Source organism: Silene latifolia, chromosome 2 (genome assembly GCF_048544455.1).
Source record: "Silene latifolia isolate original U9 population chromosome 2, ASM4854445v1, whole genome shotgun sequence".
NCBI classification, from domain to species: domain Eukaryota; kingdom Viridiplantae; phylum Streptophyta; class Magnoliopsida; order Caryophyllales; family Caryophyllaceae; genus Silene; species Silene latifolia.
This window is the reverse complement of record NC_133527.1, coordinates 141,090,848-141,117,333: the sequence shown is the minus strand read 5'-3', so window position 1 is coordinate 141,117,333 and position 26,486 is coordinate 141,090,848. Positions and strand designations below refer to the sequence as shown.

At 36.6% G+C, this 26,486-nt stretch overlaps 1 protein-coding gene and 1 long non-coding RNA gene across 2 annotated transcripts; both read right to left on the bottom strand.

Annotated features, from left to right (window-relative positions):
* Positions 1-3,467: 3,467 nt before the first annotated feature.
* Positions 3,468-5,421, bottom strand: LOC141643040 (uncharacterized). The gene is made up of 2 exons (XM_074452062.1): positions 4,108-5,421; positions 3,468-3,758 (listed from the first exon to the last, which is right to left on the bottom strand). Exons 1-2 carry the CDS (start codon positions 5,298-5,300, stop codon positions 3,530-3,532), a joined length of 1,422 nt encoding a protein of 473 aa, XP_074308163.1. The 5' UTR covers positions 5,301-5,421; the 3' UTR covers positions 3,468-3,529.
* Positions 5,422-22,901: 17,480 nt separating this feature from the next.
* On the bottom strand, positions 22,902-25,420 carry LOC141630426 (uncharacterized). Its single transcript, XR_012537485.1, has 3 exons — positions 25,168-25,420; positions 24,960-25,069; positions 22,902-23,124 (listed from the first exon to the last, which is right to left on the bottom strand). It is a non-coding gene; the product is annotated as an uncharacterized LOC141630426 (long non-coding RNA).
* Between the last annotated feature and the right edge of the window lie 1,066 nt (positions 25,421-26,486).

Here is a 26,486-nt window from a genome sequence, read left to right as displayed (position 1 = left end):
GTTTTGAAACACTACCTCGGGAAACCGAGATGGTAACACTCCAATTATCTTGGCCGGATAATCGGGGTGTTACAGTTTTGTCTATTGCTTGCTTGGAGACAAGCAAGGGTTTGGTTTGGGGAGGTTTGATGCGTGCCTTTTACATGCGTTTATTCTCTTGTTTGGCAAGCATTTATGTGCTTTTTCATGATCGTTTTACTAGTATTCCTCCCATTCTTGCTACTTTGGGTATTTGTCCTATCTTTTGCAGATTTGGAAGATTTGGAACCTAACCGTGCACATTTGAGCCAAAACTCGTCATTAGGAGAAGAAAGAGCCTGTGTTCTTGATCAGGCACTAAAGGGAAGCAAGAATGACTCGTATCTGGGAGCCATTAGCAAAGCGGAAGGCTAGTTAAAAAACTGTCTATCGGGGATGTCTATCTATGTCAATCGACAGTGGTGTTAGACATAGGAAGTTTTACATTGGAAATGTTATATTGTGTCGATAGACATGTTTTTTCTGTCGATCGATATGTCTGTTCTAGTCGATCGACAGATATGCATCTGGCCGTGATTTAGCTCGTGACTGGGCTTTTAGTTACTTAATTTTTCTCTTATTTGGACTTGGTATTTAAAGCTTGTAATTTTATTTCATTAGGTCAATTTTTATTCTAACTTGGACTGCTAAAAACTCAATTACGTAGAACTCTTCTCAAACATATAGATCTAGACTTTGAAATCTCTCTTCTCCATTTTTCCGAATTATAGGTAATTTAAATTAATCTTTTGTTCATCTTTCTCTACTTGGTTCACTCATTTTTCTTTCTATTCGCTATTGATTTTATGTTTAATTTCTTTTATCATTATTCCATCATGAATTCTTTCCTTATTATCATTATTATTGTTGTTATTGTTATTTCCATTATGCGTAGCTAATTTCTTCGCTAGGATTTAGGGGAGCCATGAATTTATGATGGCTGTTAATTAGGTTTTAGATTGGTCGACTATATTATGCCTTTGTTGTTAATTGTAGCTATAAATTGCGATTAGTCAGTTAATACGCATGATTGATTAACTGATCCGATAAACCCCGACCTAAATAAGATGGAGAGCCTGAAGGTGAGGGTTAGACCTGCTACAAACACTAGAGTACCCTAATAAGTTGCGAGAGCCCGTTAGAAGCATTCTAGGACGATTAGCGATCCGAGAGGACCTTTTCACTACCCTTTAGACTAATATCTGCGTCCGGTCTGTGACCTAGACAATACCGTTGGACATTCATTGGTGAACTGACGATCCTAGTTGTCTCTTCGTACTTTTATACTCATTCTCTAATCTTTTATTTCTCTTTCCTTCACTACTTGTAGTTTAGCAAACAAAATCAAACAACCCCGAATTTGTTACCTAGACAGACTTTAGTTAGCAAGTAGAACACATTTTAGGCTCCCTGTGGATACGATCCCGACTTCCCTAGCTATATTAGTTAGAGACCAGTTGGTTATTTTTGATAGGTTGCGACAGTCGCAGGGGCGAACCTATATAGTAGCTGCTACCCCAAACCGAGGAAAACGATTTGAGGAAGATGAAGTTTGCTACCCCAAAACTGCTGGCTGTACTTTGCGAATAAGACCAAAATATAGCCATAAACACATTTGTGCTCCAGTGGTAAAGAAGTTGTATTTATAGCTAAACAACCTGGGTTCGATTCCTACACTTAACGATACTTAGTACTCATTATATACGAGCATACGATTACATTATTTTACAATGTATTACAGTACTTGTTATAATTTTTTCGTAATAAATTAGTGCTCGTATAACTTTTGGTAGTAATACTCATAATCACGCGAATTCTTCACATAAAGTAAAGTATTATTATAGTCTAATCTGTTAGGATTTGAGGGCGCAAGAACAATCAACAATCTCAAAATAATAAGCACGAAAACAATTTATTTCTCAAGTTGAAAAATGTGATTGTTACAAAAAGTTATGCTCTTATGTCTGTTTTTTTAATTCATAAAAAAATGTTATAAAAATTTCCACTACCCCATATTTTAATTTCTGGGTTCGCCCCTAGACAGCCGTGTAAATAGGAGAGAATAGTTTGGTTGTAAATTATAACGAAAGGATGGAAAGCACCATCATCACCCTCAAAAAAGGTGTTGGTTTGGGTGGATTTATACTCTCGTTGAAAATTATTCTTGTTTACGGTTGTAAACAAGAATTTGTGTTACTTTTTTGTTTTTTAATATAAAAGTACTATAAGTTGATTATATCTTTTTAATAATTAAATCATTAATTAAGGTTATTCTCTTGGTAAATGTAATAGTATGATAATACTATCTTTAATATTTAAGTTTAGGTTCAGCTTATATGATGTGAACTATCAAATTTTTATACAACTTTAACATGTTACTAAACTATAATATTTAAAGCTTTCATATATTATTGTCTAAAAAAATTGTGTGTTTACACGAGATCTACACTAGTTCCTTATTACTCATCTATGTTTAATCACAAATTCCCATTGAAGACATGATATATCCGTCACAAGCTGAAGACGGATACCATTTTACCTCACAAAGTACCCACTTTTTCTCTCTCTGCAACATTATTCATGTGGTCCCCTTTCTCCACTAACCCATTTTGTTACCATTTTATCTCACAAAATATCCGTCACAAATGGTAACCCGTCACAAGGGAGACCAATTGATGTTTAATAGAAGCCATAATATATTGAATAGTCTTTAAACTTGCATTATTGTATCGTACTTGTCACTCTTCGAGACTGATAGTGGAACAGATTTAGAGAAAGGAGGGATTATACACCTATGGAAATAACCACCTTACCTTGGTTCCTTTGTTAAATAAGGACTGGATTGTCCAGTAACTGAAGAGGATCTCAACTGTCTTAAAATCATTATTTGCATTTTTTTTGTTTGTGTATTTGCTCCAATTTCCACAATCAATATATTATTCCTAACAAATCATTGTGGCCACCGCCTCTAAACACTACAATATAATCCCTATATCTTAGTCATTTACTTACGTTTGATTAGAGTACATCAATAATTGAGACATAAGGAGTGAAATGAAATTTTCAAATTGGTGCAAGTTAATTTATTGCATAACTTGTTACCTTTATATTGTTCTCAATGGATATTTAGCATCCTAATTTCGATTCCTTGCTGTGGCACTTCGTCTTGGAGATCGATTGCTAATCAGTAGGCATTACTTTACAAATCTATTCATCGAATGGAAGCGATGATAACATGTATGTGTCTGTCTATGCAAGTATCCTCGGAATTTTATCGCCACACCATTTTCAACGTCGACAGGTTTAAACTAGATTAAGTGACATGGGTATTTGAAATGTACGAGTAATTAACTAGAAACTTCTGTATGTGCAGCGTTTGGTGACTGATATCTATAGCTGCGGAGCTTCTATCCAGTATGATCCTCTTGGAAACAGATGAAGATATTGAATTGCAGGAAAGAAAAATTTATATATAAGTTCCTGAACTGTACTGTACAATAACAAGAAAAAGTTAATCGTCTATAGGATAACATGTTTCATCGCCCCCGGTATTCCATAGAAAGTTTGCATACTTAGATGCATGATAGGAGTTTTCAGGTTCAGCTGCCATTGCTTGCTGAAATCTTTCTTCTGCTCCCCACAAATCATTCCTTATAATCCATAGGAAATTCGCATACTGGCTAACGATTTCGGCATCACTTGGATCCAACTGTATTGCTCTCTTTAAGCATTCCTCAGCCCTGATTATAAGAAACAATGATAATTCAGAATCTGCACGCTCTTAATTGTTCTAGCATAACCAATCAGAATTGTGATGTTTTTAATCCAAAATCTTGAATTCTTACAGTCTCTTCAAAATTCCTCACAGTAAATGGAGTAGAATGTAGTAAGAAATAAAACAATCCCATCGAATAATTCAGAAACTGTGATTTCTTCAATTAGGTCTACGAGTTAGTCTTACTTAAACAAGATCAAATATGAACAAGATATGAACAAGATCAAAAATCAAATATGAACAAGATAAAAAATGAGCTGACATTATTAAACAAGATCAAAACTTTATTTGCCAAGAAAGAAGAGAAGAATTACCTGTCATAATCCCGGGAAACAAGGCACAGAAACTGGGAATAATTAGAGAGCAAAAGAGTGTTGTTTGGCTCCTGAAATAAACCAGATTGGTAAAGAAGATCAGTCCTGTGATACTCTTCATAATCATCACTCTCAATCTTAACCTTGACCGGTGAAACAATCTCAAACTTTTTATGCTCCAAAAAGAATAACCCTTCAATCTCCTCAACACTACCATTATATTCATCACCATCTCGATCTCTGTCGACAACGACGAATTTCAGGCCTTGATCAATAACCAAATCACCTCTTAAATGATCAGCTTCATCCACAATAGATTCCCACAACCCCACATCAGTATCCACCATATTTTCCAAAATCTCTCTTGTGGGCACTGCCACTCCTAAATTCCTTAATTCCAAGTGCCCAACTCCCAAATTTACCAAATTACCCCCCAAGTTTGCATCTTTCTTCTCACTCTCTACATGGCTAAAACTTTGAAGAGAAAAAAGGGCAAAATTGGAAGTAATCACCATAGTTTGAAGCATTAAATCAGGGGTTTTGGCAAAAACCTCTTTAATTAACCAAACAAAAGATGAACTCATTTCTCTTTGAACTTTACTCATAATCACATCATCGAATCCTTCATTTAACGCAATTCCCCGACTTTTTAATGCATAACTTTGAATCTCCCTTATTATATTCAAAGTTGAATAACACAAATTATTCAATGAATTATTAATATTATTATTATTTGAATCCCCAAAATGGACATCTCGTTCTTCTTCCAATTTTAGAAACTTTTGCTTCATTTTAATCATTCTAAGAGAAAGAGGGATATCAATACAATTAACCCTGCGTGCAACACACTCGCGCATGATGGCGTCACGTGCAGGCCAATCAGGTGGGTCAGTACAAATCCCGAGATAAGAAGGTTCTAGAACGTCGGCGTGGTGGAGGAATGAGGTTGTAATGGAAGAAGGGGTTGGTTTGGGTTTAGGGGTAAAATGGTCATTTGGAAAATCGTGGCCGTCGAAGGTCGCACTGCAAGATCTACGGAGGTGATTGTGGGAGGTTGATAGGGAGAGTACGGAGGGGGAGGAGGATGAACGGTGGAGGCGTAAGGAAGAAGGAAGGGCATTTTGGGAAGAATGGGGAGATAATGAAGATGAGGTTGAAGGTGGAGGATGAGATTGAGCTATGTTCACTCTCATTTTGTTGTTTCTTGTTTGTTGTTTTAAGTGGGATTACGATTATGAAGTAGAGACTAGAGAGTGCTGTTAGTGTTATTGTGAAGAATGGAGATGGGATTTGGGGAGAAGTGAGGTTGGTATTAAAAGAGGAAGGGGTTTTGGAGTTTCCACAAAAGGAAAAGATATCAAAATCACAAATTAATACTCTGTAAAATAATACGAGTAGAATTATTATTACAAATACGGAGTATTGTATATCACAAATTCTTATAAGAGAGTCATATACATATATATTATTTTATTACTGTATATGATATTTAAATAGACTCAATTCCTTCTTTTGTGTAACCACCGCTTCCAGATATTGATGATTTTCTTTACTGACAGTTTACTGAAAATTGCATGTATACTGTCAAATTTAGTTACTCGTTTCTTGTATCTCAGTCATCCACCACTCGTACTTCATCTATAGCTAACAAATTCTCTACGAGAGTAATTTGGTGGCTATGTGCGTCCACCAAGTTCCCATGAGATTTGGAGGGAAAGTGAGGGGAGGGAATTAAAAGGATGTTTGGTTAGCAAAATAAAGGTAGAGGGATTTGGAGGGGAGGGAAAATGGATCCCTACATTTCCCTCCTACAAGGCAAATTATTTCTCCACCAACATAGACAAGATTTGGAGGGAAAATCATCTCCTCTATTCTCTCTCCCCTCCCCTTCCCTTCCTTTCTCTTCCCTCCTCCTCCCTCCCCTTCTTTTCCCTCCTTTTTTTCTATCCAAACAAGGCCTTAGTGTCTTGCGCACAACACCCTACCTACTTCAACAAATCTGCTCTCGCGGCATCCAGGTAAGTACGGTTTGCGTTCTCTCTGTAATTTATTCTTTGAGACTATTGATCATTTATTTCGTTCATGCATTATTGCCCAACATGTGAGGAGATCCTTTCTACTTGGTATTAACTCTTTAACGACTCCTGGCATCAATTTTACTTGCTGGTTGACGGATCTTAGCTCGTCTCATATCTTAAACGACACTCCACTATCTTGCCCCTTCTCATAACCAATTCCTTGTACTCCGATCATCTTTGTCCGCGTCCACTCCACCGCCTTGTATACCTACTGCAGTTCAACCCCCACCGCCAGCCGACATCTACCACTATATTTCTGTGAAGAGATCAAATAGCAAGCATCGTTTTCTCACCTCTTCTTCTGACTCACTTTCTGGGAATACTGTTTTGAGCTCTCTCCATGTCCACTCGGTTTTGCAGCCTCTACCAGAGCGCTCTTGCTTACTATGTATAGTGTCTGCTCTGCGTCATATGGTTTGTCTCCTTCCAGGCTTCAGTTCTGGCCTCGTCTTCTCTAATATCAGTTTTCTTGCGAAACTCGTTGCGTGAAATCCGCAATTTGCTTGTAATGTATCGTCACTGGTCTATTAGCTTAGCTACATGCTAATTTCTTTCCTGTACTTGCTCCAGTTTTCTTTAATAGAATCGGTTTATTGTTGTCAAAAACAAAAAATTGAAGAATTACCTTTGGTACAAATATCAAATTCGAAAAGAGGTTAGGTGTGAAGCACATAGCTAGCAGTAAGTCTCTTTTGTGATAGATACAAGCTTGTGATGAGTAAGTATCACACATATGAGTAGATAAGACAAAAATTAAAGTGCCTAAGGAGTCACAAATAAGTTATCTTTATCTACTCATGTGGGTTTTATTGATTCGTCACAAGCTTGTGACAGATTGTAATGAAATTTGTGCATAAACAAACTAGTGTCATTTTATTAACCAAAAGAAAAATGGCTGATATACTAAATGTGACAATTCCACCCTAAATGTATAAAATAAGTGCAATTCCAATGAATTATCAGTATTTTATTTAACTCCTAGGAAAATTTGCTCATACATTATTAATTATTGTACCCTTTAGAAAAAAAAATGAGTATCCATTATAGCTCATAGAAGAATTAAGAAATAACAACCATCTTCATAACACTAATATTATCTTAACTCTTTTTAATTCAAAGGTAGATTACTTAGTTCATCAACTTGCCTAAAATCTTCTCAAAATATAAAGGTTACACATACAAATACACCCATATTATCTTAACTCTTTTTAATTCAAAGGTAGATTACTTGGTTAGTTCATCAACTTGCCTAAAATCTTCTCAAAATATAAAGGGGAGCAATAAAAATGAAATGGAGAAAATACTATGTATCACATTACACATACAAATACACCCATTTGATAGAACATTAGTCTCTCTTAAGATTAAAATAAGTTGAATAATATCTCACTTATATAGATAAGACGAGGTTTTTTTGCTAATATCTAGGCATCCTGCTTTTGTCTTGACTATGGTATTGGACTCGTTTTAAATTTAAGACGGGTAATCCTATATTAAAACAGAATTTATGTTGACGGAATCATATTATCTGAATGGAATGAATAAGAGAAAGTATCTCTAATATTAATATTATATAATTAAAATTTGTTATTACCCGGAATTATGAAGAGACTTGGTTAAAAGGCACGAGGGGAGGGGTTTTAGTTTGGTTGTAATAACAATAAGCAATTCATTGATTATACAACCAGTTGTATATGTGGTACGGTGTAAAATCTGAGCTTTGTAATAAAATATCCGAGATTTATGTTAAATAATATGAGCTTTATTAGAAAGTATTGAACTCATCCATTTACACATTAAAAACATAAACTTGAATTAACTCAGAAAAAATACATATAAGCTCAAATTCTTATACCTTGGTGGTATAATACTTATAGTACAACTGGATGTATAATCCCATTTGTGAACAACAAGTGTTTTTAAGATGGAGATATTTGTTTTATAACTAAAATAAAAAGTAGTACACTATTAAATTCAAGACGAATACTCCTATATTAAATCAGAATTTGTGGTGACGGAATCATATCATCTGAATGGAATGAATAAGAGAAAGTATTTATGATATTATAGAATTATATTATCATATAATAAAAATTTGTTATTACACGAAGTTATGAAGGGATTTGGTTAAAAGGCCACGAGGGGATGGTTTTAGTCGTACAAACAATAAGTGTTTTAAAATGGAGATATTCGTTTTATAATTAAAGTGGGTTAAGTAATAAGTAGTACAATACTATTTAAATTCATGGGACAAAGTTCTTTTATTCTCTAAATATTAGTACTACTTTGTATTCTTTTCTTTATATATACTGTACAAAATTACAAATGAGTAATACTTGATTCATCATTATATGAATAAAACGAATATTTTGGTCTTAAATATAATTTGTGTTTCACAAATATCGAGTATCAAATACAGAATAACTAGCTGTAAACTAGTGTTTAATGTTGACATTCAGTGTAATCAGGAAAAGTGGGTGGTGGAAAATCCTTGAATGGTGGTTTGCCTTCATACTTTGATGTCGATTGTGTTTCAATCCAAGTTGTGTATGCATCCAATTTCCAAGACTTCAACTTCAACTACTTGTACAAAATATCTTGAAAACCTCTAGAATCTACTACCAATTTAACTAAATTTATTATATTTTTTTTTTCAAATGTGAATTCTCATTAATTAAATGATTGTTTTTCAAATTTTTTTCAAATTTTTTTCTTGAAAACCTCTAGAATCTACTACCAATATCTTGAAAACCTCTAGAATCTACTACCTTACAAAGCATTTCCATACATATAACACTAATACAGATATATCTCAACTCAAGCTAGGTCTAACTTATCAATCCAAGTATTACTAAGCCTGGTACTCTCCTTAACTTACAGAAACCTCCCTTTCAGGGAAGCCTTAATCCATTTCAGAACAGCAGCAGGATGCTGCACAATACCCTCATGTCGTGCTGTGTTCCTATTATGCCAAATGCTATAGATCAAGGTAGCCAATGCAGCCGTAGTTACTTTTTTCCTCAGTAAGGAACGACATCTCCAAGATAAAACTCACAATTCATGGACTATACAACCAGATGTATATGTTGTACGGTGTAGAACCTGAGCTTTGTGTCAAAGTATCCGAGCTTTATATTAAAGAAAATGAGCTTTATTAGAAAGTATTGAGTTCATTCATTTACACATTAAAAACATGAAATTTAAATTAGCTCAAGAAAAATTACAAGTAAGCTCGAATTCTTATACTTGGATGTACCATGCTTATGGTACAACTGGATGTATAATCCTATTTGTGTAAAACTCACGCCTTCAAGTCCCCATTCTAGTCAATATCTAACCATTGTTTCAGTAAGATCAAGCATCTCTAACTGTAGCAGCAGTAAAAAAACAGATGAGAGTGAGTTTCCTGAGCTGTTCTACACATGTCACACATGTCAGAACTGATAATTCCATATCTCAACAAACGTTCCTTAGTCATGAACATGTTGAGCACATAGAGCCAGCATAAGAAGTTAACTTTAGGCAAGCACAATCTATTCCATACCAGTGGCAACCAATTCACTGTCACATGCTCTCTTATCAGCCAATTATAAACACCATGAGTGGAGTACTCTTCATTCAACCAGCCATTGAGACTGAAACCAGGGCAAAGAGCATCTCTTGCTTTGCAGACCTGCCTCCAAGTCCAGCTGGAGTTAAGGGAGGGGTTATAGGACCACCAGTCAGTTTGTTTCATATAAATGTGGTGAACCCACTTCACCCAAAGACTATCCTTCTTTTAGGCTATCCACCCAGAGAACTTGCCTATCACAGCAAGGTTCCATAAATGAAAATGTAGAATTCCCAATCCTCCTCTATCTTTAGATAAACAGCAGGTGTCCCATGCCACAGTTGAAACTCTGTGAAAATCATCAGTCCCAGACCACAAATAATTCCTGCACACTACATCCACCCTGCTGATTATCCCTTTGGGCAGTAGTAAAATCCTTGCCCAGTAGCTATGCATCTGGGAAAGATCTAATCTCACCAATACTAGTCTCCCAACATAGCTAAGTTTCTTGGCCCCCCAACTCCTGATTCTAGACACAATTATGTCCACTAATATATTGCACTCAGCATTAGAAAGTTTTTTATAAGAAATAGGAATCCCAAGGTATTTAGGAGGTGTTTGGTTGGGGGTGTTGGAATGGAATGGAATGGATTTGAGTGATTTTAGTGTTTGGTTGGGGCATTTTGGAATGGAGTTAGAATCCTGATGGATTCTAATTCCACCCCAACCCCTTGGAATCCCATACCCATCTTCCCACTCAGGTTTCTAACTCCATTCCCCCTCCATATAATTTTAGATTGAACCAAACAATAAATAATAGGTATGGGGTTATAAATCCATCCCCTCATGGTATCTCATTCCATTCCAACCTTTTGAACCAAACGACCCCTTAAAAGGGAAATTCCTCACCTGGAAGCATGATAACTGTAGGATAGCCTCTGCTTCCAGAGGAGGAACACCATTCATATAGATTTCTGGTTTATCTTGATTCATAGATAACCCTGATGCTTCTGAGAAAGTTAGGAAAGCTCTCATAAGTACCTTGACAGAATCCTTGTCCCCCCTACAAAAAAGCAACAGGTCATCAGCAAAAGCTAAATGACACAAATCCATAGCTTTGCACATTGGGTGGAACTTGAAATCAGGTCTCTTAGTAACCACAACAAGTATCCTAGTAAGATACTCCATACTCAAGGTGAAGAGTAGAGGGGACATTGGGTCACCTTGTCTAAGTCCCCTTCTACCTTTAAAGTAACCAAATTGTGCCCCATTTAAAGAAATAGAGTAGGTAGGGGAAGAAACACGTACACTGCATGATCCAAGTCACCATTTGATCAGGAAATTTCAGAGCACACAACATCCCTTCAACAAACTCCCACTTTATTGAATCATAGGCCTTCCTCAAATCAATCTTCATCAAAAGCCTAGGAGAGCAAACTTTCCTATTGTACAGCCTTACCAAGTCTTGACATATCATGATATTATCAACAATATCCCTCCCATGAATAAAAGCACTTTGATTAAGGCTCACAATATCAGCAAGAGTAGCAGACATCTTATTACATATAACTTTGGAAATACACTTATATAGCACATTGCAGCAAGCAATGAGTCTGAAATCAAGAACAGAAACAGATGAATCTTTTTTAAGAATCAAGGTGAGAACAGTTGCATTAATCTGATGCAAGAGTTTCCCAGTACTGAAGAACTCCTGGACTGCAGTGCACACAATTTGGTAAAGCATACTGTAATACCCCGTATTTTTATATAATAAATTAAATGGATATTATTAATTATTAATTATTATACAATTTATATTACTAATTATATCGGGTTATTTGATTGAGTCGATAATGACGTTGAGCTATCGTAAGTTATTTGAGATGGGTTTTTATGGAATTCGAAATGTGAGCTGACCCATTGAGCTGGCCCATTAACTGTTCAGCCCAATTAAACCCTAAAGCCCATTTAGCCCTAATTACCCTAAACTAAACCTAATTAACCTAAACACTACCCTAATCTCCCTCAACCCGCCTCCTCAGCCGCCTCCCTTTTCTTTAGCCCAAACTTCAAAGCTCACGCCTAGAGAGAGAGAGAGAGAGAGAGGTCGTGGGTGTTGATGACGCAGCAGGGAAGAGCTAGGGGTGTTGGTCGATGTTCATAGGCGGCCGTAGTGGTTGTTGTGGTGGCGGTAAAGGTACGAGTTCAACTTCCCTCCTCTGTTTTTGTTTTTCTGTCGAGTTATTGGCGGCTGTTGTGTGTCTTAGGGAGGGGATAATGGTGGTTGGTGTCGGGGTAATAGAAATGGGTGTTAAGTGAGGAGTGTAGGGGTGGTGGTTAGGGTGGTTTTAAGTGGTGATGGGGGCTGTATTTGGCGGCATCGACAGGGGGTAGGAAACGGGTTTCAGATGCGGTTTTCAGGGGAGTTTAGACAGGTGGGTTTTGGGTGGCACCACCGTGGACTAGGGGGAGGTCGAAACGGTGGTTCTGTGGTGTCGGTGTTCGTGGGTTGACGGCGAGAAGAATGGTGGTGGTTTGGGCAGGGGTTAGTTAAAGGTTGCGGTGGTGGTGAGTTGAGAAAAGGGGTGTTTGGGAAGGCGTGGTGGTGAACCAGGCCAAATGGCGGCCATGGTTGGACGCGCCGGCGAGGGTCGACCCCACTGGGGGTGGTCGTTGGTAGCTGGGTCAGAGTGGGTGTTGGGGCTGGTGGTTGACACGGCCTCACGGTGGCCTGTGGTGGCGGGTGAGTGCGTGTGAAGGGGGGTGGTGTAGGTGACGAGTTGTTTTAGTTTCGAAACGGGTTTTTCATGAGTTTAATCGTTATATTTCGATAATGGGTCACATGCTTAATTAATTAATTCAATTCCGAGTTATTTAATTAAAATGTTTAAAGACGGGTTTTAAGTCGGGTTGTTGAATTGTTTTATGTTTGATTCGGGTTTTCTTAAAACGTTTAATTCGTTTAATATTTTATTATCACATTAGTTATTTAATTTAATTCTCGAGTCATTTGAATAAATTATTCCCGAGTCAATTAAATAATTTATTTAATTTAATTCCCGAGTTGATTAAAATAATTAGAGATGGATTTTGAGTCGGGACTGGTTAAAGTGGAAAGTTACTATATCGGGAAAGTTTCTATTTTGGGGAGATTTCTATATTTAGTAGTTAGTGATTATAAATATTATAATTGTTCTAGGTGACGGATTCGTGAAGGGTCAATAATCAAATGCATTGCTTTGTTTCTGGACTGCTTAACTGCTTAATTGGATTTGCTGGCACTTGAGGTAGGGAAATCCACGTACTCTATTATCGTTGTTGAATTGTGTTGAGTGGATTCCTGGTTGTTGATTTACGTGATCATTTATATTCGGGAAGGTGATTGACTGATTTGATCGTATTGAGTATGATATCACAACATCGGGTAACCGGCATGATTTTATGATTCATCAGTTCATTATATATATATACATTGTGTTGCATTCATTTCTTTTGAGCATTCATATGCATTGGAGATGGAGGATGTTGTGGTGATGTGGTGCGGTGATGATGATGTTGTGATAAGGCCCGGGCGGGTTCTCGCAGACTTGCCCTGGTGTCCTCGTTGCGCGAGCGGCGGATCGGCTACGGTCGATATATATAGTCTAGGGGATCGGTATGGTGGGTTGTCCGGGTTATGAGATGTGTGTGATGAGTTGAGATGGAGATGGAGGTGACGGAGTATCATGCATATCATATTTTATTGTTTTATTGTTTTCCCTACTCAACCTCGTGGTTGACCCTGTGTATTCGTGGACTTTGTGATGAACCGTTTTATGGGGAGCAGACTTGACAGGTTTAAGAGTTAGGACGGGAGCTTGATGGGCGTGAGACACTGGATCAGACGACTTAGTAACTAGATCATCATCTAGAAGACTTCACTTTTATTTTTGTCAGTTCTTGTAATTTAATCTGTAAAGAGAATTTGTAATAATTAAGTTAAAATGTTATATAAATTGCCTTGGAGTTTAATTTGTTATTCACTACCTCGGGAAACCGAGATGGTAACAGTCCGTTTTATTAGAGAATGTCTTGACGAGGCTTTCTTTTATAAACCGGGGTGTTACAAAGTGGTATCAGAGCGAACGATCCTCAGGCCTGAACCAATGAGCCCAATGAACATAGGATGTGTCTAAATAAAATGAACCCCGGGATAGAACTGTTAGGAGCACACTACGGTAAGGTATGAGTTAGGGGCCCCCTCACACCGAACCAGTGGTCCTCTCAGTTGAACCGGAAACCCCGAGTGTATACGAGAGAAAGGGTAGAATAGTTGCTTGAGGTTGAACAGAAAATTCAAATATCGTTGCCTAAGTGTTAAATGATTGATACATTGATTATTGCAGGACAACGCTACGGTAAGTATTTGTATGAACGATGTGCTTATAGTACTATTAGGTCTAGTAATATGCGGTTATGTGATCCCAAAGCCATGCTAGTATAGTATTATGTTAGTAATAAGAAACACGATAGAATTTCATATCTTTAGTCATCGCAATCGTGATTTAGATATAATGAGTAGATCGAGATGCGAAGGGATTCTATGGGGTAGATGTTACGAATTGTACAGTGTGAGATTTAAGTAGTATCGATAGTATAGTTGTAAGAATTGGGACATAAGAAATGAAAGACTTAGTGATGAAACTTGTTTTGGTCTTAATTGACCTTACTGCCATTTCTTTTCTGTTTATTACCCATCGATGAAAATTTTATGAGAGATAGCCTCGTGAGTTAGTGTTCATTTGACGTTGGTTTCATGCTTATATGATATACGGATTAGAAGTAATAAATACTTTAGTGAACTGTGGTTAGGAGGTTCCCGTGTAGTGATGTTTGACCAATGATCTTATAAAATCCTCATTTAAATGGTATTAATAATTGTCGCATAAATTCCAACTCCATCGATCGTAAAATTCACATATGTGTTCAAATTAATAAGCCACGAAAAATCTTGATGTTTCAATATTAAATGATAAATTTTACAAACTGACCAAAGTTTTGGACCAATTGTTGTCACACGCTTGTTTAGACCAACTGAGTTGTAAAATTCTTTAAAAATGAAATTCTTGTGCTGTAGACCTAATTATTTTCCCCTGCGTTTTTAACTCTCTGTGTTTTATAAAAATAATATGAATCAAGTTTTAATCGAACGGTTATTTATTCGTGATCTTTGAAAGTTAGAACGTGAAACATGACTTGTAAACTGTGTGTTCTAGGTTGAGTTTCATACAATTGTTTGGTTAATTCATGAGCTTTAATAATGTGAATTTATAATGTTTTATATAACGACAGTAGCACGCATGTTCAGTAGCTATGTGTCTTAACAAGTGATAAAATTAAAACTTAGTTGATAACATTCTTGGCATGATAGTATGAGTAAAATGGGATAACTTAATTTGATTTTTATCAAGGGTGAAATGTTTATACGAGTCCAGTTGTTTGCATACGTTATATACATTTGGCATGTTTTAATATTTCTAGTGCGTTCATCATATTTGCATAATGGTCGGATATATATATAAATATAAAACTACATTGTCGTATCTTGGTAAAGGTGATAGCGTTAAATGATAATTTGATTATTCTAATTATACACTTGCATGAACAATTATAATAATTATGTCTAAATGTTCACACATATAGGATGCCTCTGAGTTCTAATGTCTTTCATTTGAGTTTGTGTGCCTATAGTTATACTCATAACTTTCATTTCATTAAATTATTTCAGTAGGACCTCAGCCTATAAAATGAAAATAAACCGTGTTGTTATTCATTATTGAATATGTTCGTTATTATATTGTCATAAAATGCTAAAGTGATTCTTGCAATTGTATGGGCGTGATATAAAGGAAATTGTTTAAAACGACATTTGACATATCTATATCCTCGAGTCGTTATTATCAATTATGTTCTAATAGAGATTGTTATGATAATTATATTAGCAATTATAATGGGAAACCCTTTTTATGATTCACATGATATACATTGGTTTAAATGAAAGTCGTTATAGTTACGTTTAATTGAGTAGTGAAAATAATCGAGTAAAGAAGTGCAACTAAAATCCTGATGATTGAAGTAATAGTCGCTCATTAGTAAAGATAGGACTGAAATGAATAAGATGAACCTGTAAATTACGATATATGAGTCGACACCTAAGCTTATTTTGTTTAAAGGAATTGAATTAAGTTTATCTGATTTCGAGTTTCGTAGTAAGTAATTTGTAAATGGATTCTATGACTGGCTGTTATAAGATTTATGTTAAGAAAATTATTCACCGTTCAGTATGAAAGTAAAAGTTTTGAAAATGAAATTAAATTTTGTCGTGTGAGTATAAATTCGGAATGAGATTTCACCAATGTCCGGTGGTATGGTTCCATGATAATTGCTAGTCTGGAGGAATGAAACTAGAACGGAGTCATAAGTAGTGGGATAATTTAGTCATGTGGTTTGTTCATTTAGCGAATTGGTGGGTTGTGGTTAGTTACAAATGTCAAACGGGAAAGGTAATGTGGTGATTTAAGGGAGTAATGTGTTAACATGGTAAGTTGATATTAGCATAACATATAATGAATATTTGTAAAATTGGTGTAGTTAAATACATCTAATCTTGTCTGTCATTGTGTTGGATACAGTCTAAATATAATTAACACCAAGAACGAAAATTTGTGTATAATCTTGTTCGTTAACTTTCCAATATCGTTGTGTACTCGCTTGTTTGACTCGACCAATAAGTTTGTAAAAATTTGCCAATCAAGGTGCTTTCGTCATTTATGAATAAATACCAAACCCTTTTTGTTGTGAGGATTAAAATATTTCTAGGATGATAAGTATTGCGAAACTGGTTGTCTTCATTTTATCGGTGATTCTGTGTCTTGACCTAAATCTGAACAATTAAGAAAAGGAAAGTCAGATCGGACCTATTAGGTTATAAATTTTCAAAAATCGAGTTATCAAGTTTTGACCCTAATTCTTTTCTCATGTTGACTGATTCCCTATGTTTCTAAGGTATGAGATTACAATGATTGATAAAATAAATAATTACTAATGATTCTACGGGTAACGGTAGCTTCCTTGAGAGAGCTTGCATATCGATTGTCTTTGGTAAGGATTAGTTAACTTAAGCGAGAGTTGAGAATCTTTTATCCCCTTTCAGTTGTTAGCAGTAGTTGAGAACTTTGGTAATAATAATGAAGGTTACGAGGACGTAACCATGTTTTTAGGATTGTAAAATCTTGATACTTAATTTGCACTTGTTTGTAGATTGTAGTTTTGACCGAGTTGATGTTTCGTTGTGAGGTTACCTATGAAAGTAAGTCCTATATGTTTTGTTCCTACTTCTGTTAGTTGGTTGAGGTGAAAAAGGGGAGTATAGTTAAACTACTGATATTGAGTTTGAATTGTGGGGCCTTTGTGCCGGGTTACATTTGCGGTCCAGTGAGACCATGGTTATTGAGTTACTTGAGTTGGAGATTGGAATTTAAATGGAGGATGATGGTGTTCTCAGATGAATATTTAGTTATTATACATTTGTATTCTTAGGTAGTTAGTAGTTGTAGTTAGTGGGTTATGTGAAGACGAGTTAAACTTCGGGACGAAGTTTATTTTTAGGAGGGCAGAATGTAACATTCCGTGTTTGTTATGTTTAATTGATATGTCAAAAGTGTGTGTTAACCGTGTTAGAAATGCGTGACATCCATAAGTACGTTATGCAATACCCTTCTGAGGTTTGGGTACGGGAGCGAACTTCGGGACGAAGTTCATTTTAAGGGGGGAAGACTGTAATACCCCGTATTTTTATATAATAAATTAAATGGATATTATTAATTATTAATTATTATACAATTTATATTACTAATTATATCGGGTTATTTGATTGAGTCGATAATGACGTTGAGCTATCGTAAGTTATTTGAGATGGGTTTTTATGGAATTCGAAATGTGAGCTGACCCATTGAGCTGGCCCATTAACTGTTCAGCCCAATTAAACCCTAAAGCCCATTTAGCCCTAATTACCCTAAACTAAACCTAATTAACCTAAACACTACCCTAATCTCCCTCAACCCGCCTCCTCAGCCGCCTCCCTTTTCTTTAGCCCAAACTTCAAAGCTCACGCCTAGAGAGAGAGAGAGAGGTCGTGGGTGTTGATGACGCAGCAGGGAAGAGCTAGGGGTGTTGGTCGACGTTCATAGGCGGCCATAGTGGTTGTTGTGGTGGCGGTAAAGGTACGAGTTCAACTTCCCTCCTCTGTTTTTGTTTTTCTGTCGAGTTATTGGCGGCTGTTGTGTGTCTTAGGGAGGGGATAATGGTGGTTGGTGTCGGGGTAATAGAAATGGGTGTTAAGTGAGGAGTGTAGGGGTGGTGGTTAGGGTGGTTTTAAGTGGTGATGGGGGCTGTATTTGGCGGCATCGACAGGGGGGTAGGAAACGGGTTTCAGATGCGGTTTTCAGGGGAGTTTAGACAGGTGGGTTTTGGGTGGCACCACCGTGGACTAGGGGGAGGTCGAAACGGTGGTTCTGTGGTGTCGGTGTTCGTGGGTTGACGGCGAGAAGAATGGTGGTGGTTTGGGCAGGGGTTAGTTAAAGGTTGCGGTGGTGGTGAGTTGAGAAAAGGGGTGTTTGGGAAGGCGTGGTGGTGAACCAGGCCAAATGGCGGCCATGGTTGGACGCGCCGGCGAGGGTCGACCCCACTGGGGGTGGTCGTTGGTGGCTGGGTCAGAGTGGGTGTTGGGGCTGGTGGTTGACACGGCCTCACGGTGGCCTGTGGTGGCGGGTGAGTGCGTGTGAAGGGGGGTGGTGTAGGTGACGAGTTGTTTTAGTTTCGAAACGGGTTTTTCATGAGTTTAATCGTTATATTTCGATAATGGGTCACATGCTTAATTAATTAATTCAATTCCGAGTTATTTAATTAAAATGTTTAAAGACGGGTTTTAAGTCGGGTTGTTGAATTGTTTTATGTTTGATTCGGGTTTTCTTAAAACGTTTAATTCGTTTAATATTTTATTATCACATTAGTTATTTAATTTAATTCTCGAGTCATTTGAATAAATTATTCCCGAGTCAATTAAATAATTTATTTAATTTAATTCCCGAGTTGATTAAAATAATTAGAGATGGATTTTGAGTCGGGACTGGTTAAAGTGGAAACTTACTATATCGGGAAAGTTTCTATTTTGGGGATATTTCTATATTTAGTAGTTAGTGATTATAAATATTATAATTGTTCTAGGTGACGGATTCGTGAAGGGTCGATAATCAAATGCATTGCTTTGTTTCTGGACTGCTTAACTGCTTAATTGGATTTGCTGGCACTTGAGGTAGGGAAATCCACGTACTCTATTATCGTTGTTGAATTGTGTTGACTGGATTCCTGGTTGTTGATTTACGTGATCATTTATATTCGGGAAGGTGATTGACTGATTTGATCGTATTAAGTATGATATCACAACATCGGGTAACCGGCATGATTTTATGATTCATCAGTTCATTATATATATATACATTGTGTTGCATTCATTTCTTTTGAGCATTCATATGCATTGGAGATGGAGGATGTTGTGGTGATGTGGTGCGGTGATGATGATGTTGTGATAAGGCCCAGGCGGGTTCTGCAGGACTTGCCCTGGTGTCCTCAGCTGCGAGCTGGCAGATCGGCTACGGTCGATATATATAGTCTACCGGGGATCGGTATGGCTGGGTTGTCCGGGTTATGAGATGTGTGTGATGAGTTGAGATGGAGATGGAGGTGACGGAGTATCATGCATATCATATTTTATTGTTTTATTGTTTTCCCTACTCAACCTCGTGGTTGACCCTGTGTATTCGTGGACACCTGTGATGAACCGTTTTATGGGGAGCAGACTTGACAGGTTTAAGAGTTAGGACGGGAGCTTGATGGGCGTGAGACACTGGATCAGACGACTTAGTAACTAGATCATCATCTAGAAGACTTCACTTTTATTTTTGTCAGTTCTTGTAATTTAATCTGTAAAGAGAATTTGTAATAATTAAGTTAAAATGTTATATAAATTGCCTTGGAGTTTAATTTGTTATTCACTACCTCGGGAAACCGAGATGGTAACAGTCCGTTTTATTAGAGAATGTCTTGACGAGGACTTCTTTTATAAACCGGGGTGTTACACATACTTTATATGGAAAGAAACAACACGCTCATACTCATATCTATATATCTATATATATATATATATATATATATATATATATATATATATATATATATATATATATATATATATATATATATATATATATATATATATATATATATATATAGAGAGAGAGAGAGAGAGAGAGAGAGAGAGAGATTGAATCATGTGAGGCACCCTTCTTAGGGTGAGGCGGTTGGACACCTTCTAAATCGTTAGATCTAAAAATTACCGCCACACCAGATATTAACACGTGTCCCCTTAATAATTCCTAACTAACCGCACCTTTTCTCTCAAACAAAATCATTTACTCACCCTCACTCTCTCTCTCTCTCCCTCTCTCTATATCGTCTTCATTGAGCACCGTTTTCGCCATTCTTCGGAGCTCTGTCTTCGCCATTCACTCAGATTTCGTCGCCATTTTATCGCAGAGCTTCACTCCGCCATTATCACTAAGCTTTTTGACCTCCATTAACATCCGGAAGTTAGGTAATTTCAGTCACCTACTTTTTATTTCGATTCAACCCGATTTTATTCCACATTCTTCACAATAATTTTCGATCAATTTATTTACTTTGTTAAATTCTCAATCGAGTAGTTTAATTACTGATTTTCGTTCTTGTTTATGGAGGTTTTGATCGATTTGAGTGGAAATCTTCGTTCATTCCATCTTTTCGATTAATCTCGTATTCGCCATTATCGCTGACCTTTCACTCCATATTTTTCACACTAACTTTCAATCGACCTAATTAATTCGTAAAATTCAAGCTCGACTATGGTAGTATTGTTGTTAGCCTAGTGTATATGTTAGTTTCAGATGTAAATAATAACAGCTTTTGAGTTTTATCCATTATGACGCCCTTCAATTCATTTTTTTCGTATTGATTTATACAGCACCAAGGTCATATGTTATGCTTGATCAAAGCGAACATTTAATTCGAGCATAATTCAACTTTTTAGGAACTGAATTGTGCGTAATTTGAGTTCTGTCAACTGAATTATGCATAATCAAGTGATTTCTCATTTCCGATGCGTGAATCGGTTTTCTCTCCTGAATTACGCGTAATTCGATGATTTCTAGTGTTTCCGATGTGTAATTTTGGTTTTCTCTCTTTTGAATTATGCTTAATTCAGCGATTTTGGTGTTTCCGGGACATAATTCTTGTGTTCTTTACAGAATTATGCACTCTAATGATTTCTGGTATCTCCAATGCGTAATTCTGGTTTTCTCCACTGAATTACGCATAATTTAGCGGTTTCAGGTGTTTCCGATGCGTAATTCTGGATTTGTTTGGCATTTGTAGAATTCAATTGAAGATTTGTCGAGGAACTAATTATATAAGGTTTATGTTAGTTTCAGATGTATATGTTAGTTTCAGTTGACAAAAATCATTTTGGTTTTCTGTTTGCACATCTGAGTCTTTAGTGACTGTGAACTTGGTGCTGTATCGCCTTTATTTCCTGTCAGGAATGAAGGAGCATTAATAGTTGGATTTTGTCAAGATTTCTTATGTTTCTGTTTTTGTTAGCCACTTAATTTGATACTCATTTGAAACCCGTGAGCGTCCAAAATGACCTTGTGACTCCGTCTGTGGTTTTTCCTATAGTATGCAGTATCATATATATATATGTTGTGCTGAAATGATTTCCGTCTTTTCATTGAGATTGTCGATAAATTTTTATGGATATTACTCTGTCAGTGAAAATTAGCAGTTTAGATCATAACTCCTCTTTTAATTTGATTTTGTTTTCTATAGGGAGTCAAAAGGGTCGGGGTGTAATTAGGATAAAACATGTTGCGTCAAACAGAAGACGTACGAGAGGTCAAAAAATTTCAGATGTTGACGATGAAGACGTGAACAATGCAGGTGATAGCATACCTGAAATTACGAGACCCCAATATGAGACACCTGAAGTGGACAAAGCAAAGGAAGTAATGAACTCGAGTCCTAAAAAACCCTTGCTACTGGTAAGGATCACTATTCAGAACATAATTAGACAGAATATAACAAATTCATTTTTGTTATTACGAGGAATCCATTGTGCAGTAATGTATAAATCACATGCGACACTATTATACTTGTATATGCTATTGTTTAACAGTCATTCTTTGAAGGCAATGCTCTTTAGTCTTTTCTTCCTCAACAGGTAATAGGCGAGGATCCGCAAGCCAAGGCTATGGGCACACACTGAACCTATTATTAGAGCACAAGTCAACAGGTTGTGTGATGAATTTTGGGACAAACAACCTCACTATGGAGGCACAAGAGGTAATCCTTGGTTTGATCTTCACCTAGTCCTTACATTTCGATGATGGTGAAAAATGAGTGTGGCTGGTGTGACTATTCTTTAACATTGATTTTCAATGAGATTCACAAAATCATGTCCTAAATTCACAAAATAAAGAGTCAGTTTCACAAAATTGGGTCCTAGATTCACAAAATCGCCAGCATTCACAAGATGAGCCCCGTCACAAAATCAAATCCAAGATTCACAAGATTAGGTCCAGGGTTCACAAAATTAGGTCCAGGATTCACAAATTAGCTCCAAGATTCACAATATTAGGTCCAAGATTCACAAAATAAGGTTCAACATAGACCGTATTTTGTGAAACCTGGACTTGATTTTGTGAAGCTTGGAGTATATTATGTGAACCCTAGACCTAATTCTGTGAAACCTGATTTTGGCAAACATAGACCTGATTTTGTGAAACCTGGACTTGATTTTGTGAAGCTTGGACTAGATTATGTGAACCCTGGACCTGATTTTGTGAAACTTGATTTTGTCAAACATAGGCTTGACTTTGTGAAATCTAGACTTGATGTGACACCCTTAAATTTAGCGATAAATAAAAGCGTAAATTCTACGGAAAAACTGACAGGATATGTTTGTAATTGGTTCAACTAGACAAAACCTGTAATTTTTAAAATTTTCCTAAACCATTCACAAACATCTCCAACTTAAGAGTGCCAAAAACCTGGGAAAGCTAATAAACTTATTTACATAACCACGCTAAAGACACGGGGATATAATGATACAAACCAAAATAGAAGAGGGAGACATATGTCCCTTTTTAAAAAAATATACAAAACCAAAAGTTAAAGGTTTCTACAAAATAAAAACCAAACTAAGTCCAAGGTTCTCTTGCTCACTAGCTCGTCCGTGAACCCCAACTAAGCCTCAAGTACCTGTCAATCGCATTTTATACAAACACGAAAGCCACAATTCAGTGGGGAGTAACTTCGAGTCCTCCCAGCCACGAAACGTCATATTTAATGTAACATGTAGTGTAACATGTAAACAACATGATAATTAATCTAATTTCCAAGTATTCTAACATATGAATACTAAACTGACCAATTTAAACTATCATGTGAATCATATAACAAGTAGTAATCCAAACTTTATCAATCGAATCGCTTACATCTCACCTATTACGAGTTCATAAAGTCACCATACAAGAAAGGGCAATATATCAAAGACAGGCATAAGTTCTTAGCACCGTCAATAGTCACTCAGAACTCAAGTCTATACCACGAGGTAGGGAAGGTAATCGAACCGGTATCTTGGCTCGGCGGTTAATATTAATAAAACATGGCCAAGACACAACACAACCCTAGCCTAAAATCACAAGCAGACCTAGACATGCGGATACACACCACCGCACCCAAGACCCACAATTTTTCTAAAACAAAGTGAGTACCCTAAGGAGTCCACCAAAGGGTTGGCTAGTACTTAAGCTGACCACTTACTAACAAAATAAGTAACGAGGTCATCCCCCAACTTGGATATAAATCCACTAGTCAGGAACACAAAGGCTATTAAGCAGTGAACATATACTCGTCAGAGACTATAAAGACCTATCTATGATGAAGGCCGAAACACTCACCTAGGACCTAGTCCCAGCTTGAATACTTTAGCCCACACCACACAAGACAAGTAAGACACCCACTTAACCATAAGAGCAAAGAGTCCAACTTACCAACATAAATGCTAAAATTCTATCATGTGAAAGGCTATATAAATGTCTATTCAGCAGAACAATCCAACAATATTAAAGGCTTCAGGGAATCTAGGGCCGTTTCTACAATATAAGAAACTATTAAATTCAACCAACTATACATGTGACTAAAAACTTGATAAATGGCCTAAAACAAGAAAAAGGCCGATTATCCAATTCATATAAAATTTCATCCAACCGAATTTTTACCCGCAACCCCTGACTGCGGCGAGTGCGGGTTAAATTGCGTCGACCAATCACTCAATTGATCGACATCGAATCGGTCAAAGGGACTAAAGCTCAGTTTTCGGCACAATCAACAAAACATTACAATTAGCACTATAAAATTTATTTTGAGCCTATTCATTACAATTTTATTTTATAATCTATCCTAACATGTGCAACTACTAATATAAACTTAATTTTTACCATTAACATAATTTTTCCTACTAATATGATTCAATTCAAAAGAATACTCATATGTGACTTATACTAACTATAACATTAATGAACCCGAAATGACAAATATTGCATGAAAAACCGCGAAACAAGCGACGGACCAACCCGGGCCAAGCACGGGCCTGCCGTGGCCCGTCACGGGCCTGTTTCACTGCTGTGAACAGTACCGCGGGTCTGTGAACAGTAACTTTTCTATAAATTTTTCGGTAAAACGACGCCAAATACTCATACGGACTCCGAATTGAGTGATTCAAGTGGCTAAACCACCTAATTTTTCGACGCCGTTCAATCTGTCATATTTTTGGAAACATTGGAAAATGTCTCGGTCCGGTACTGACACGTTCCAGCCAACCCGCGGATTTGTCCCCTCAAATAATTACTCATCCAAATTTGTTCTAAACAATAATATACAAATGGTAACTTAAACTAACAAAAGACAAGCATTAAACATGCATGCAACCCATTTTAAACATGTGAAAATTTACTACTCAACCAAAAATCACAAAAACATACAAAAAGCAAAGAATGTGACGATTATTCGTCGAGTAACTCGAAATATGTTACCTTAAGCTAGAAAATGAGCAATTAGCACCTTAAAAACCAACCCTAATCTGCCGACTAACCACTATCTTCGACAATATACGAGTCCCCAAACTCGTCTTCCAATTCTTCACCTAAATAAACAATAAAAACACAAAAATAAGCTTAAAAACCGAAATTATACCAAAATTCGTCTTAAAACAACTTCAAGAAAACTGAAATTAAAATATACCAGGAGGTAGATCTCGACGAGAGGATTCCGGAAACATAAATTATGCGAAAATCCGATAAGAAATGAGGAAGTTATGGTGATTTTAGCTTAAATTTTGTAGAAAAATGGTGTTTGTTTGTTTAGAATAGGAATAGAATGTAAGGAAGATAAGAAAATCAGAAAAAGAAGGAAGGGGGAAGGGGGTGCTGCGTGAAAGGGAAGGAGAAAAGGAAAGGAGGAAGGTGCGGGTTTTTAGTCGGGATTTTACGAGTCGGTTTTGGCTCGTTTCGATAATAATTAGAACCGCTTGTCAAATGCAAATTTCGACAAGACCAAAGTTCTTAAACACGAGATTACAAGAAAATTGAATACTCATACGACCCATTTCCAAAATCGTTTACCCAATTTTCAATAGAGTTGTCATTTTTCCCCGAAAAGCCGTTATTTCGAAATAAAAAGTTTTTACACGGTTTAAACTATTTTTAAACACTTCGAAACTATCAAAATAAATACTTTTCTTCAAAATATAATAAACTTATATTTCTTTGAATTATTATTATTTGAAATACATTAATATCAAACTTTATTTGATTAATAAATTACTTCCGCAATATATTAACGGTCCGAAATTACGGGGCGTTACACTTGACTTTGTGAAGCTTGGACCCCGGTTATGTGAACTTAGGACTTAAATTGGTTAATTTCCTAGTAAAAAATAACTATATGAGGTTAATGTATCATGTTTCATGTGTTTGTTATTTGTTGATGCACTATTTGTACTTATCATCTATTAGCTCAAAAGGTAGAGCATTGTGCTATTGCGCAAGGTGTGGGTTCGAGTCCCATATAAATCACATTGACTGCTCTTTCTTTGATCAAGTTGAGAAACTTGGCAATTTTGGGGTCCCAGATAAAGAAAATATTGCTCAACTTATGTGGGGGTTCTTTAGTTATTGGGCATATTGTCATGACTATGCAAATGCAGTTGTATGCGTTCGAACTGGAAACACCCTCGGGTGAATCTTTATGGTGAATCTCTATGTTTTGCACTCAGTTGCAAACTCTTGTTTCTCTATTTGCAACTTCATGCTTTCACTGTGAACTAATCCTAATTATGTGAAATCTCGACTTGATTTGTGAAACCTGGATTTCATTTTGTGAAACCTAGATCTGATTTTGTGAAATCTAGACATGATTATGTGAACTCTAGACCTACTTTTATGAATCCATCAGGATTGATAAATCCATCAGGTTTGCCCTCACAGAATTTTTCTATTTGATATCAACTTCCTCGAGATCGTTTGGCTGACAACTTTTTTGCCATACAGAGAAAAGCAGGA

Excerpts from the sequence above, each read along its gene's own strand:
- LOC141643040 (XM_074452062.1), bottom strand. The coding sequence starts at position 5,300 with ATGAGAGTGAACATAGCTCAATCTCATCCTCCACCTTCAACCTCATCT. Across the intron at positions 3,759-4,107 it reads GTTTCCCGGGATTATGACAG|GGCTGAGGAATGCTTAAAGA; the intron begins GTAATTCTTCTC and ends TCTTATAATCAG.